Source organism: Misgurnus anguillicaudatus, chromosome 3 (genome assembly GCF_027580225.2).
Source record: "Misgurnus anguillicaudatus chromosome 3, ASM2758022v2, whole genome shotgun sequence".
In the NCBI taxonomy this organism is placed as follows: domain Eukaryota; kingdom Metazoa; phylum Chordata; class Actinopteri; order Cypriniformes; family Cobitidae; genus Misgurnus; species Misgurnus anguillicaudatus.
In genome coordinates this window covers 37,229,331-37,243,427 of record NC_073339.2, presented here as the reverse complement: position 1 = coordinate 37,243,427, position 14,097 = coordinate 37,229,331, and the positions used below count along the sequence as shown (strand labels likewise).

At 36.9% G+C, this 14,097-nt stretch overlaps 2 protein-coding genes across 10 annotated transcripts; both read left to right on the top strand.

Moving 5' to 3' along the window:
• The first annotated feature begins 544 nt into the window (after window positions 1–544).
• On the top strand, window positions 545–3,765 carry LOC129445486 (D(1) dopamine receptor). The gene has a single exon (XM_055206688.2). It carries the CDS (start codon window positions 699–701, stop codon window positions 1,917–1,919), a length of 1,221 nt encoding a protein of 406 aa, XP_055062663.2. The 5' UTR covers window positions 545–698; the 3' UTR covers window positions 1,920–3,765.
• Window positions 3,766–5,462: 1,697 nt separating this feature from the next.
• fip1l1b (FIP1 like 1b (S. cerevisiae)) lies at window positions 5,463–13,803 on the top strand. Of its 9 annotated transcripts, XM_073865995.1 has the most exons (18): window positions 5,463–5,591; window positions 5,693–5,786; window positions 7,721–7,778; window positions 8,425–8,539; window positions 8,775–8,881; window positions 9,124–9,182; window positions 9,262–9,372; window positions 9,457–9,589; window positions 9,719–9,832; window positions 10,104–10,157; window positions 10,725–10,824; window positions 10,929–11,082; window positions 11,244–11,270; window positions 11,360–11,414; window positions 12,268–12,326; window positions 12,424–12,604; window positions 13,138–13,299; window positions 13,478–13,803. In XM_073865995.1, the coding sequence occupies exons 2-18, from the start codon at window positions 5,708–5,710 to the stop codon at window positions 13,617–13,619; spliced, it is 1,710 nt and encodes a 569-aa protein (XP_073722096.1). In that variant the 5' UTR covers window positions 5,463–5,591; window positions 5,693–5,707; the 3' UTR covers window positions 13,620–13,803. The 9 variants fall into 9 exon arrangements, with proteins under 9 accessions (XP_073722096.1, XP_073722133.1, XP_073722137.1 ...); XM_073866032.1 differs by having other exon boundaries at window positions 5,503–5,786; window positions 9,265–9,372; window positions 13,156–13,299; XM_073866004.1 differs by having other exon boundaries at window positions 5,504–5,786; window positions 9,265–9,372.
• Window positions 13,804–14,097: the final 294 nt, after the last annotated feature.

Genomic DNA, 14,097 nt, shown 5'->3' with positions numbered 1-14,097 from the left:
TTTTAACACATCTTGTGTTGTCCCTTTTGTTTTGTTTACACAAAATCCCCAAATAATGTGTTAAAATAACACACAATGTTTTAACACAAAACAATGTGCAAATGAACTCATCCTTTCTTAGAGTGATCTGTCTATTTATATCTATCCACACTGTAAAAAAATTATCTATCTACACTCTTGGAAAGGATGTGTTAATTTTTACACATTTTTGTGCATTAAGCTTTTAGCACATTATGTGTAATTTTAACACATTTTGTCTCATTTAGTGTTGATTTTGTGTTAAAATATTACAGAAGTTGCGTTAAAAGTAACACAAAATGTGTTGTTTCAATAATCATAACATTTAGTGTGTTGTCCCAGAATCAACACTAATGTGTTGTTTTTAACACATTCGTTCTAAGAGTGTCTCTATGTACATACATACATTAAAAAAAAAACATTTTAATACCAAGATCAGTAGTGACTGAATTGGCAAAAGAGGGCGTCCTGCACCCGTATCAGTGAAAAAGTTGCGGTCACCTGAAAACAGCATCTGCACTATAGAGAAAACGCTTGACATTTTAACGAGGTCCAAAAGACGAATCGGTGAGGACAACTTCGGAAACGCACGGGGTAAATGGGCTTGTTTTTACTTGTAGGAATAAGAAACGGAACATACCCGGCTAAATATTTGTCTTTTTCCTGGACGATTTCAAGAGATGAGCAACTTAAGCACGTCTGTGGCATCTTCACAAAGCGCGCAAGGAGAACCAGCGGGTCGCATATTGCTGGGTTTTGCGCTCTCTCTACTAGTGCTATGGACTCTGTTGGGGAATCTCACGGTGTGCGCCGCCGTTTTGCGCTTTCGTCACCTGAGAGGTAAAGTGACCAACGTCTTCATCGTGTCTCTGGCCATGTCAGACCTTCTCGTGGCTGTTCTGGTGATGCCGTGGAAAGCCGCCACGGAAGTGTCGGGACACTGGCCGTTCGGGTCTTTCTGCGAGTGCTGGGTGGCTTTTGACATCATGTGCTCCACAGCCTCCATCCTCAACCTGTGCGTAATAAGCGTGGATAGATACTGGGCCATTTCCAACCCGTTTCAGTACGAGAGGAAAATGAACCGTAAGGTCGCCCTCGTGATTGTCAGTGTAATGTGGATCGTGTCGGTGACCATTTCATTCGTGCCCGTGAAGCTCAACTGGCATCGCGCGGACCTGGGCACGTTTTCCGGCAACGCAAGCACCAAAGAAACATGCGACTCGAGCCTGAGCAGAACTTATGCCGTATCATCCTCCCTAATAAGTTTTTACATCCCCGTTGCGGTGATGGTGGTGACATACACGCGGATCTATCGCATCGCTCAGGTTCAGATCAAGAAGATCTCATCCTTGGAGCGCGCAGCGGACCGCGCAGCAGATCGCGCGCTCAGTTGCGGGACAAGTACGCACGCATGTCCTCACCATCATCGTGCGATAAGAGAAACCAAACTTTTCAAAACCCTGTCTGTGATCATGGGGGTCTTTGTGTGCTGTTGGTTCCCGTTTTTTGTCTTAAATTGCGCGGTTCCTTTCTGCCAGGAGCCGAACTGTGTGAGCGAGGAAACTTTTAACGTGTTCGTATGGTTTGGGTGGTGCAACTCATCGCTCAACCCGATCATCTATGCGTTCAATTATGATTTTAGGGATGCCTTTGCACGACTTCTGTGCTGTCGTGACGCGTGCGCCAAGGCTATTCAGAGCAAGGATCCGGTTTCCAGTAATAATGTGGCCAGTTCTGTTAATAATACATCTGTGGAAGTCAGATATGTCAATTTAGTGCCTGTTGAGGCCAACAGGATGCCCAATGAAATGCACGGTCCTTTAATGGAGCTACAAATGTTTAAAAATGACAGTAGGGTTGATCAACCTACTAAAGATAATGCAATACGCACATTGGAATGACCTTAGGGTTAGGCCAATAATGTTTGTTTACACATTTAGTGTTTGCACATGTTTAAAGATGATTATTTAGGTCAAACGCAAAGATCAGGTTAACCCAACAGTAGCCACAGACCGGTTGCCAAAGAGCTTGAAAAGTCCATAGGCTATTGTTTTCCATTAGGTACTAGTGCACAGTTATTTCCTCTCTTATAAATAATTAGTTGGGTGGAATCTCCACTCAGAATAGCCTGTTACATTTCAGTGTGCAAGAGGATTGGGACTCCAGATTTAGTTTGACGTGTGAAAGTGCATCATTGTCTATATGAGGTAATTTAGTGGTTGAAGAACATGGTTTTATAAAGTGAAAGAGTACATAAAGTCTGGTAGATTCTTAAAAATCAGTTCATCTTCTTGACATTGAGATGCTTATACTCAGGGTACCTCTTGGGTTATGGTTCATTCATTGCAGGGTTTTTTCACTAATGACATCTAATGCAGGGGTTGACTTGTAAGGCTGTGGACTGAAAATTCTCCAGAGTCTTTTAAGGACACATTGGTCTAAAGTACATTTACGACATGGCTTCTTAATTAATTCACAATGAGAGGTTTCAGTTGGCTCACAGCAATGAATAAAACATGGGAACGCAAACCCTTAGCTAATGACCTTAAACAAGTAAAAGAGATTTTTTTTAACTGTTGATTTTTTTAAATAATAAAAGTGTTTACACATTGCATGGCTATATATATATGGATGTGATGCAAATTTCACTTAGTGAAAAATAATTTGCAGGGACTTGTTTCAAATTAATGAGCCCTGCAGGCTAAAAATATATGTCCTGTGACTGTCCTTCATGTCTTAATTCTTAATGATCTCCTGAGGACTGCTTTCAATTTTGGAATCCATAGGGATGTTTGTCTATTGAAACATAGATGAAAACGAGCTGTAATAGTGCTGTTGAAAACAGATACATGCATTTTGTCACCTGAACTCTTAATTTATTTTTGTGACAGGGGAGTTTAATATGACAATGTGCCAGTAGATGTTACAACTAAAATCCTCATTTGATTGTTGTGATAAATGTGTTTCCACACATATGAATGTGATTGCATGAAATATTAAAAAAAGTTTATTGTAAAGAAAGATAGCAAGTTAGATTTTACAATACAATATTTTTTGTATGTATATATGAGACAAATCTTCTGTTTTGTATAGGCCTAGTTACTCTGCTTAGTGCACTTTTGGGAACTTATTGGTAACTGATTTCATACATCCACTTAAATGATTTTGGGACAAGACAGTTGATCATATTTGCAAAAATGGCTAATTCTGAGAAAGGATTGTTTGTTTGTTTGACTTTTTAATGCAGTAAATTCATAATTTTTAAGCACATTTAATTGTCCATTTATTTTTGGGGTCATTGTATACGGTTGCTGAATGAGGCAAAACACATCTTTTCTTGTGTAAGTTTGGGTTTCCAGTAACTGGTTAAAGAGGTTAACCTGCACACACAGTGTCCATAATAGATCAGTTACAGATGAAGGAAACACAAAAACAATATTTAAATATAATATTTATATACAAATAAAAAATAAATAATTAAAATAAAAGAAATAGTGAAAGTAAATAGTTAACAAAAGAATATAAAAAAACACTTTCATGTCATTTCAAACCCGTATGATTTAATTTTTTCCTTGGAACACAAATATTTTGAAAAAGATAATGGCTACTCTTTTCTTTGCATTTACAATGAAAGGTAGAGCGGAGTTTCCAAAAGGATGCACATTTTTGTAAGCATATACAGTAGTTTTATCACATATTAAAGGGGACATTTCACAAGACTTTTTTAAGATGTAAAATAAATCTTTGGTGTCCCCAGAGTATGTATGTGAAGTTGTAGCTCAAAATACCCCACAGATCATTTATTATAGCATGTTAAAATTGCCACTTTGTAGGTGTGAGAATTTTTTTGCCGTTTTTGGGTGTGTCCTTTAAAATGCAAATGAGCTGAACTCTGCACTAAATGGCAGTGCTGTGGTTGGACAGTGCAGATTAAGATAATCTATCTATCTATCTATCTATCTATCTATCTATCTATCTATCTATCTATCTATCTATCTATCTATCTATCTATCTATCTATCTATCTATCTTGAGTCCTAAGTATAAGGCATGCATTAAAATAAAGCTTTATACTGGGAAAAACTCATCTAGTTTAAACTGCTGATAGTTATGTATATGCCACTTTAAACACCATATCCTGCTACAACCCTGTAAAATTTTATAATTTATTAGGCCTCTCACTGTTGTTTGAACTTTCCTGTGTGTTAGTTAAGCACCTATTCTGACTTCCGAGAGAGCCCTGCTTAGCATTCGACGGAAGTCACACTTACAAATGTAAGCTTTATAAATAGCAACACATTGGTATGCATATTAGTGAGCATCAAAGTCTATCATAGTAAACACATATTCATGCCTCTTTGTTTAACCATTAAAAGTTTATTTGTTCTCTGAATGTTTCTTTATTGTTATATTGTAATACTGTTCTTTATCCGGGAATCAATGCAGCCAAATTTAATCATACTGTAATCTATCCATAAAAATTACCTCACAAACCTTTAAAATGACTAAAATATTTAATGTTCCATTACCATTTATGCATTTGGAAGACACTTTCATCCAAAGCAACTTAAAGTGCATTCAGTGTTCATTTTGAATCAGTTTGCGTGTTCCCTGGGTTTAAACCCCTGACTTTTGCTTTGCTAACCCTCTTTGCTCTACCTATTGAGCTACACTGCAGGAAAGTTTATTTAAAATGACTTGCAGTTTATGTATGAGAACATATATTGGGTAGGTAATACCATGGTGGTATAATGATCACATCCAGTAAGTGAATATTGCTACATCTAGTGGCAGGTGTGTACAAATATGTTTGGCCTATATTTTTTCCACCTTCATTCAGTAGTTACACTACCAGTAAAAATGTTACCTAGGTTTTTTTTTTTTCAATTTTCCACATCTTATTATAAATTATCTAAACTATGAAACGAAACAAAAGTTAAAACAATCTTACATTTTAGCTTCTGTAAGTAGCCTTTGCCTAGATTAAAGCTCTGCACACTGGTCATTTTTACTTAGCAAACTTTTCAATTTGTTTTTTCTTTTATGTGTAAACATATAGCTACAATGTATACTAATTTCAAGCTGAATTTTCCACATAAAATTACTGTAGTATGCTATAGCAGTGGTCCTTAAACCGGGGGTGGTGAGATGGTGCCAGGGGGCTCCAGTTTTATGACATTTATAAAATACATTAATTTATCATGAATTCTGTGTAATTAATCCTAAAAAAATAAGTCTATTAACCAACAGCACTACTTTGCCAAATATAATATGTTTAATATGTTTTATTTAATCTAATTAAAATATTACGTTATAGTAAATACTACAGAATACTAAAGAATGCATTAAAATTGTAGCACCTGCTATTATATAATATACTACAGTGTACTACAGTAAACACTACTGCATTATTCACACTACATTCAACACCTCCCGAAGTTTTAAATCGGCAGGCTAGAGACTTTTAATTTGTACATACTTGAACCGGAACTGTTCTCCCGTGTCCGTAAGACGCTGTAGGAAGTGTGGAAAGCGCCGCATACAATATGCTCTACGTTTGTATTTTGTAATTATGTATGCGCTTCTGTGTTTTCCCCACTGAAATATCAGTACGACTGTTGTGGAATTGTGAATTTTATTGTGACGGTGTGTTGGGGGTCTGAAACGCATTTTAGAAACCAGAGGTGAAGATGTCTGCAGAGGAGGCGGACAAAACCACCACCACTGATGCTAGTGCAGGAGACGAGGAGGAGGAATGGCTGTACGGAGGTCAGTCAGTGAGCGCCAAATCTACTCTTTAGCACAGACGATTTAGAAGTGTGGTTATTAAAATGCAGATGAGATGGATTATTAGTTATTTGTGCATGTGCAGTATAGGCCTTCAGACTGCAGTTATCTGGTCCAGTTGATTGTCATACAAGAGTACAGTGAAACACTTTTTTTTAGTTTCATAGGGTCCATTAAAATGACAACAAAACTTGTGAACAGTGTGGTTATGAGATTCCTGTCTTTTTACCAAAGGTTTAAGTTTCGTGACAGTGCTTGAAGAAGAATTTATATATTCGGAATAATGATCTTCACTGCTTGAGAAATACATGCAACCAAAGGGATTGAGGAAAAGATTTCTACATTGAGAGTTTATATTATTTTCTTGAAATTTGCTTTGAAAATACACTAAATTAGAATCACTTTTCAATAATTTAATTTAGTTCATTTGAGATTAATTTGCTCCTTATCTACAACTTCCTAAAATCTTAATCTCTCTAATAGGTTTGCGATATAATCTATTATTTCTATTAGAAACTACTATAAGTAGGTATGTTGCTAAAATTTTCAAAATGGTTAAATGCTAAAACGAGTTGTACAAATAGAAAGAGCTTGAAAAAAGCTTTTAAATTAGACCAATATCATGTATATGGGTTAAAGAATAACAAAATACTGGCCATTTGAAACTCGAAAATCATCACTTTATTTGGTCCCATGTTTTCCATTAAAATTCAAGAAAATGTGTGACCGAATCATGAAAATTATGAAGTTTTTAGCTATAACTTTTTAAATCGTTAAGATATTGACCTGAATCTTTCAGGATAAGCTGTTTGATATATCCTCTACATATTCCACTTCTGAAAAGTCAGATATATAAAAAAACAAACCACTAATTACACCAAATAACACTCTTTATTCCGTCTATATATACAGATATCATCTACATGGCTATACGGCTGCGTCCCATTCTTTACCATTCAAGCAGATTTTGGTAGAGGTAAAACCACCTTTGGTCGTCGGTCAAATTTCTTAAAATTTCGTTCACTTGTAGTTTAGCAATTAAACTAAATGTCTTTACAATTTCAAGAATGTCTTTACTCAACTTCAGCAAAAACAACGACTATTTTTCAAACAACCGACTTTGGCGAGCTCGCACGGCCAGTGGTTAAACATGAAAGGTTGTGACTTGTGACTGAAAACGAGAAGGTACCTATGGTTCTTCCGGTGGTGTTAACAATAAAAACTCAGAAATTTCGCCATCAACAAACCAACAGAAGCATTATTTTCAACAGCACCGCGCGCCGCCTGAGAAAATCTTGAGTTTCGCTGAGTGGAACCAAAACGTCAGCCACGACAGCGGAGTTAGCAACATACCTACTATTAGAGATATTGTTATTTTTACTGATGTCTGAAGTATTCCTCGTTTTGAGGTGGTGTTTTGGTTACATAGACCAATTTTGTGTTTTGGTAACATGGACATCATAAATGGGTGCTAATATATCCACAATGCCTCTTCTAAAATACATTATTAAGGGCCCATATTGTATTTTGCATATACATTTTATAGACCAGTTTAAATGATGTAAACAACACTGGTCCAGAAACACTTCCTGTTACAGTTTGTGACAGTTATTTTTTTATTTTACATATATTATTATCTTTAAGATGTTTGTTTAACTTCAGTTAATTCAGGTTTATATGTTCTGTTGGTTTATTTTATCCCAACGTTTATCTAGTGTTAAAAACGGAAACAGGTAGTGCTTCTGGACCAGTGTTGTTTACATCTTTTGAACTGGTCCATATATATTTCAACCCCAAGGCAGAATGTGATTTTGAACCGGTATTGGGTTTTCACTTGTATACAACACTATATATCACTAAATACAAAGTCTTGGAGTTGTCGAGTGAGTCCAAAATTTGCATGCACTTTTTTACAGAGGAAGGTGAAAGTAAGGAAACTGAAGAAGAGGAGGCCAAACTGACAGCAGCCATCAGGTGAGAGATGATTTGCATGTGTCACTGTCAGTGTCTTGCATTTGCAGATGAGTATCATTTTGCCAAGTCATCAAGTCAGTGGTCAGGTTTAATATATTTTCGAAGAAACATGACTAGTGATAGACTGATATATTGCAAATATTTTTCAAGTACTTAAAGATGTTCATACATTTTATGCACAACAAATGTTCATTTATTTGTTCTGTTTGTCTCTCATTTACTGTAATATCAGCCACATTGCTTTCTCAAGAATACAGATACAATGTATCTGCATCAGCCATAAAAATCGGTCAAACACTAAACATGACATAATTTAAATTTATGTCTATTATTTAAAAAAAACATGTTCTGTCAAACTTATTTTAAAGAGCCCCTATTACGTTGCTAAAAAAATGTTATTTTGTGTATTTGTTGTAATAATGCAATGTTCGGTTTATAGTTAAAAAACACTTTATTTCCCACATACCATACATTAGTGTTGCTCCTCTATGCTCCTTACACACCAAAATAAATGTAAAATCATAAAAAGAAAATAGGGGCTCTTTAAATTCTGCTTCTTTTGTCAAAAGCAGTCAATCTTTTCCAATGTATTGCTCTGCATTTGTTATTGTCTCCATTGTTTTACTAATACATTTGTGTCCATCAGTGGCAGCACAGCCTCCGCTCCTCCTGTTAGTGAGGAGGTCACTGCCAACAGTGTCACCACCCCAACCACCACCACTGGAAATGGAGAGACCAGTCAGGAAACCAGCCAGAACACTGTAAGCAGCCTCATTCAGTTTCATGACATATGCGGAGATGTAATATAATATATATTCAAATGTGTGGTTAATAGAGATTCTTTAGATTTAAGATTGTTTAAATGTATATAATACAAACAAACCATGCAATACATGTATGTACAATGCAATGTTTGCCTGTTTTGAGGTTTAGTTGTAGAGTAATAAGATTAAAAGGCACAAAGTGCAGAAATAGAAAGGTTTTTGTTTATTTTAGGAGGAAACACCAGGAGAGGATGAAGACAGTGAGAGTGACAGCGACGACGATGATGATGATGTACGTGTCACCATCGGAGACATCAAAACGGGAGCACCACAATATACGTAAGTCTGTCGACATTTGCGTGAAGATGGTAAACTTCACATTGCAATGTATGAAACTGATGTAAAAAGAGAATAATAATCAGATTTAAGTTATTTGACTTGAAATGGGAAGCTAAGAGGTAATTTTTTAATACTCGGTTAAGTATCAATGCATTGGTTAATTATAAAAGTAATAATTTGTCGCTACCTGACTTTTGAAAATGGATTGTAAATATTGTGTTTTTATAATGTTTATCGTGCAGGGCATATGCAGCTCCAGTGAATCTGAACATAAAAACAGCTGGCAGACCGTATGGAGCAGGTTAGTGCATGTTTAAAAATCTTTTTTTAATGCACAATAATGTATGTCAGCCACTGAGATAATTTGTGTATATGTTTAGTAGGTAGCAAAGTGAAAGGTGTCGACCTCGAAGCTCCGGGCAGCATCAATGGCGTTCCGGTCCTGGAAGTGGACATGGAGTCCTTTGAGGAGAAACCATGGAGAAAACCAGGTGTGTATTACTATTAACCTTTTATTTTTGACACCTGCATGTTTTCTTCTGATGTTAAGCATGTATATGTGTGTGTGTTTACAGGTGCGGACTTGTCTGACTATTTTAACTATGGTTTTAATGAGGACACATGGAAAGCATATTGTGAAAAGCAGAAAAGGCTACGGATGGGCCTTGACATTCTCAACATCGGATCTACCACCAGCAAGATCTCAGTAAGCACCATCAGCTGTTACAAACCTAAGGATTGGCTTCGATTGTATTTAAAAAAACGTATTGAATTCAATGTAAGTTGCTTTGGACAAAAACATCTGCCAAGTCCATAATGCATGTTGTTTCTTTCAGTGCAGCAGGGCCGCACAGGTAACACTGAGAAGGAGATTACAATACCATCTCATACGTCTAAAGCAGAATTCATCTCTCCATCCACACTGTATAAAACAGGACTTAATCCAGCTAGGTATACATGTTCACTTACACATTGACTAGGGCTAAAAATGCAACGGGATGTCAATGACTAAAAACCTAAAATTACCATTTAGACTCATGCTGTATATAATCTTCTCTTGTAGTCATATGTTAACTTGCTGCATACAGGCTTATACTCACAATCCAGTTTCAGAGTCACTATGTTTGGGAATGCATGTGCGCTGTTTGTCCCGCATCTGTCATGTGGGAGAGGGGATCAGTAACTCATTTTTGCCTGTCTCCCCTTACCCATGCCCTCATAGGATATCCCCTCCACAGTGGGCGGGGCCTGCCATTCAAGAAATGTCCTTTAATACGTAAGTGGGAGTGGTGCTGGGCATGGTTTGTCTCATGAGGCCTCATGAGTAGACTTTAAAAATGGGGGTTTCATTGGTTGTTTTGTTTATCCTTACGTTGGTGAATAGAGTTAAGTTAGTAATGTTATAATGTATAAATGCCCAGATAAAAAAGCTGGACTCAGCATACTGGAAACTGCAATTTTGTGTAGTTTTTAGTTTAGTTTTTTATGTTGGTTTTCTTGTGCGATCTGTTTTTATAAAGTTGTAAATTCTGAGGTAGAGGTGGGCGGTACAACCAAAATTGTACGATTAATTGATGCAAAATAATGTTCAACTAAATTCTGATGGATGACATGTTAGAAGCTGTTGTATATAATTTGGCATATATATTATATGTCATACTGTAATTATGGTAAAATCTCTTGAGCAATTCACATTACTATTGTCATAAGCTAAATACTATTATACTACCCAGCCCTACTTTCAGAATTACCGTATGTTATCCATCTGCAATGCTTGAATACACAAAATTGCACATAAACACAGATTTTGATAGCTGGATTTGTATGTATGCATTTGTTGCAGAAAGACGAGCGGAACCATAGATGTGATTGGCGGAGGGACTGCCACCATTAGTAGGGTGGAAGGACGACGTCGCCACAATCTGGAGGGGAATAACATCCAGGTACACATTTCATCCTTTCGCAGTCAACCTCAATATTCACAGTGTGTAAAACGTGAATACAGGCAAAGTGAAACATGATGTGATAAAATCTTTTATACTTGTAGGTGATCTCTGACCATTCCACCTCGGATGCAGAACCCACAGTGGCTAAGATGCCGCCTCCTTTCTTTCCTCCTGGGCCACTCCCTCCAAACATGCCCCCTCCTCCATTCCTCCCTCCTCCTGTCAGCCAAGCCCCGTCTCTGTTACCACCTCCAAGTGAGTCTGACAATAACAGTCTTCCTTCGTATATATAATTTATACTACAGATAAAAACTTAATTGAGGCACTGACATTGTGTTTGTTCATAGCAGTTATATTGGCTATATGTTTTGTACCGTTAATGAATTATATATCACTTTTTCAATCTTCTTCTACAGGGATGCCCATCACTGTTCCTCCACCCAGTAAGTTTATTCTTCTTTTCATAGTAAATCCTGTGTCTTGTTTGCAATTGTGTTTTTGTTTTTTAGATCTGTTTCTTTTTGTGTTGTAGATTTTCCCCCTCCCAATGCTGGACCTCCACCTTCACTTATTCCTACTTTGGACAAGTAAGTGTTTACTTATTGTTATATTTGACAAGTATGTCCACTTTCACTTTATACCTACTTTTGGACAAGCATGTAGATGGGTAGTAAATGTGGGTGGGGCTACCAATCAACATAGTAGGATGGGTACATTAGCATATTTAAGGTCTTGCTCTGCTTTAGTAAATACTAATGTGTGGTTCCTAGAAGTGTTGTTGAGATGTTGAAACATTTTTCCGGGATCTGGGCTCTTAATTATTCTGTCTCTTCATGTAATCTGAAATTAAGATCAGATTTTAGTGTTGGCCAATCCATCTGTTGTATAATTCCTTGTTTATGAGAAACAAATCACACTTGATTATTACAGTTAATGTTTAGAAAGCTGTATTCGCACATCCTACTTCCTCTCAAAACAAAATATAAATAAAAAGTTTTTGGTGAAACGTCATGTGTCATAAGACTTTTGCACAGTACTGTATATGTTAGCAAATATGTGACCCTGGACCACCAGTCATAAGTAGCACAGGTATATTTGTAGCAATAGCCAACAATATATTAAATGTGTCAAAATTATAGTTTTTTTATGCCAAAAATCATTTGGATATTATATAAAGATCATGTTCCATGAAGATATTTTGTGCTTTTTTACCATTAATATATTAAAACGTTTATTTTTAGGAGCGGATGCAGCGCAAAGGACTTCAAATAGACAACTTTAGTGGCAATTTTCTCATTATTTTTTATTTTTATTTTTTTTCATACTAACCCTATCTTAACAAACCATACATCAATGGGAAGCTTATTTAATCCCTTATGACTGGTTTTGTGGTCCAGGGTGATATAATCAACACTTTACAATTGACAACATTGTTTTCAGTAGTGGGCATCCAGGAGGATATGATGGACGTCCTGTCGCTCCCTACCCTTTCCCTACAGGTAAACAAGGAACTTAACCGCTCAGAATATACGTAACCCGATTTACAATTGTAAAAATAGTTTTGGTTTAAACTAAGAATTGTAATTTTGTTTTCAGGTGGGTTTCCTCCACCCATGCCAGGACCTGTTAACCCCTGGCCTGGTATGATGGACAACTCTAAGCCGTGGGACTATTACCCTAGACGAGACAAAGAGAGGGAAAAGGAACGGGAGAGGGACAGGCAAAGGGAACGAGTCCATGACAGAGATCATAGTCCCTCCTCTGTGGTTTATAACAGGTGATGCATAGTGTCAACCCTCTCCATCACACCAGAGAGAGACACAAACATGGTTTCTTTAGATGACAGTCCTCAAACTTGTTAATAGTGTAGTGCCTTAAAACTAATGAAGGAAAATGTATCATGTTTGTTTTGTTACACATTCCTGGTCTTATTCTGCACAATTTAGTAGTGCATGTTATTTTTTATTAAAAAAAATAAGAAATTCTTTTTTAGAAAGAATTGTTAGGTGGGAAGCGGTCCTTCATAATTTTATGGAAACTCAGATTTAGGTCTTGGTCCATTTTGGTATGGAACATCTACTTTTTGTGAACCAGATGAAAAATTGGGTTGTAATTGCCTGTTCATACCAACTTTTTAAATCCTTTGAAAGTTTAGAGCACTCTGACCTAGTTCTTTAGTTTTATATTTGTCCTACTTTCCAGCAGAGAGTTTCTAAGCCCAAAGGTGTCATTAATACTCTATATCTATATCAAGTGCAGTATACATGCATACATTATACTATATATGAAATGCTTCTGACATGTTTTTAGTGCACTGGGTCTTTGCAGTGATGAAGAGCGATATCGTTACCGTGACTACGCGGACAGAGGGTACGAGAGGCATCGCGAGCGAGCGAGCCGTGAGAAGGAAGAGCGTCACAGGGAGAGGAGACACAGAGAGAAAGAAGAAGGGAGACACAAGTCATCACGGAGGTATTGTATGGTCTTTCGCATAATATATACCCCTGCTGTATCTGTCTGACTCTGTAGCATGTGAGTGCTACTGTTAAATGCAGACATAAGGTGTGTGGGACAGGTCTTGGATCAGCTCATGTTGATGTTTCACTGCATGTATCAACCAGACTTCTTTCTTTTGTCTTTGGTTTTGCAGTAGTAGCAGGCGGAGGCATGATAGTGAGGAAGGCGACAGTCACCGGCGCCATAAGCACAAGAAGTCCAAGAGGAGTAAAGAGGGCAAGGAACCCAGCGAGGAGCTTTCCGGTGAACAGGAGAACCAGGAGGCCATGGAGTAACTCCAGTGTCTGCTGTCCTTCCTTGATTTTGTTAGAGCTCTTGGTTGTTAGCTAAATCATGCTAAATGAAACTATAATCCAGTTTGCCTTTTGTTAGTTCATGTTCATGTTCTGTTGTTTTTTCCAGTCCCGTTGTACCATGTAGATGTCGATTTGTTCGATTAAAAAAAGAGCATTTTGGTAATGCTTGTTGTGTTTGTCATACATTCTTGGTGTTGGTTATGAAATTTTTAACTATAGCGCCAATTTTCATCAGCAAATTTGGTTGTTTTTACTGTAAATTATCACTAATTTATCACCATATATATGGATAAAAGAGTAGAAGGTAGATAAAAGTGAATAATGTGCCAGCTACAGTACCAATATATTTAGAGAAAACGCATCAAAAAGGTTTAGATCCACTGATTTGGATAAAACATTTATATGCATTTATTATTTATACTTTTAAGACGATTGTAACATTGTAAAATAAGAAACA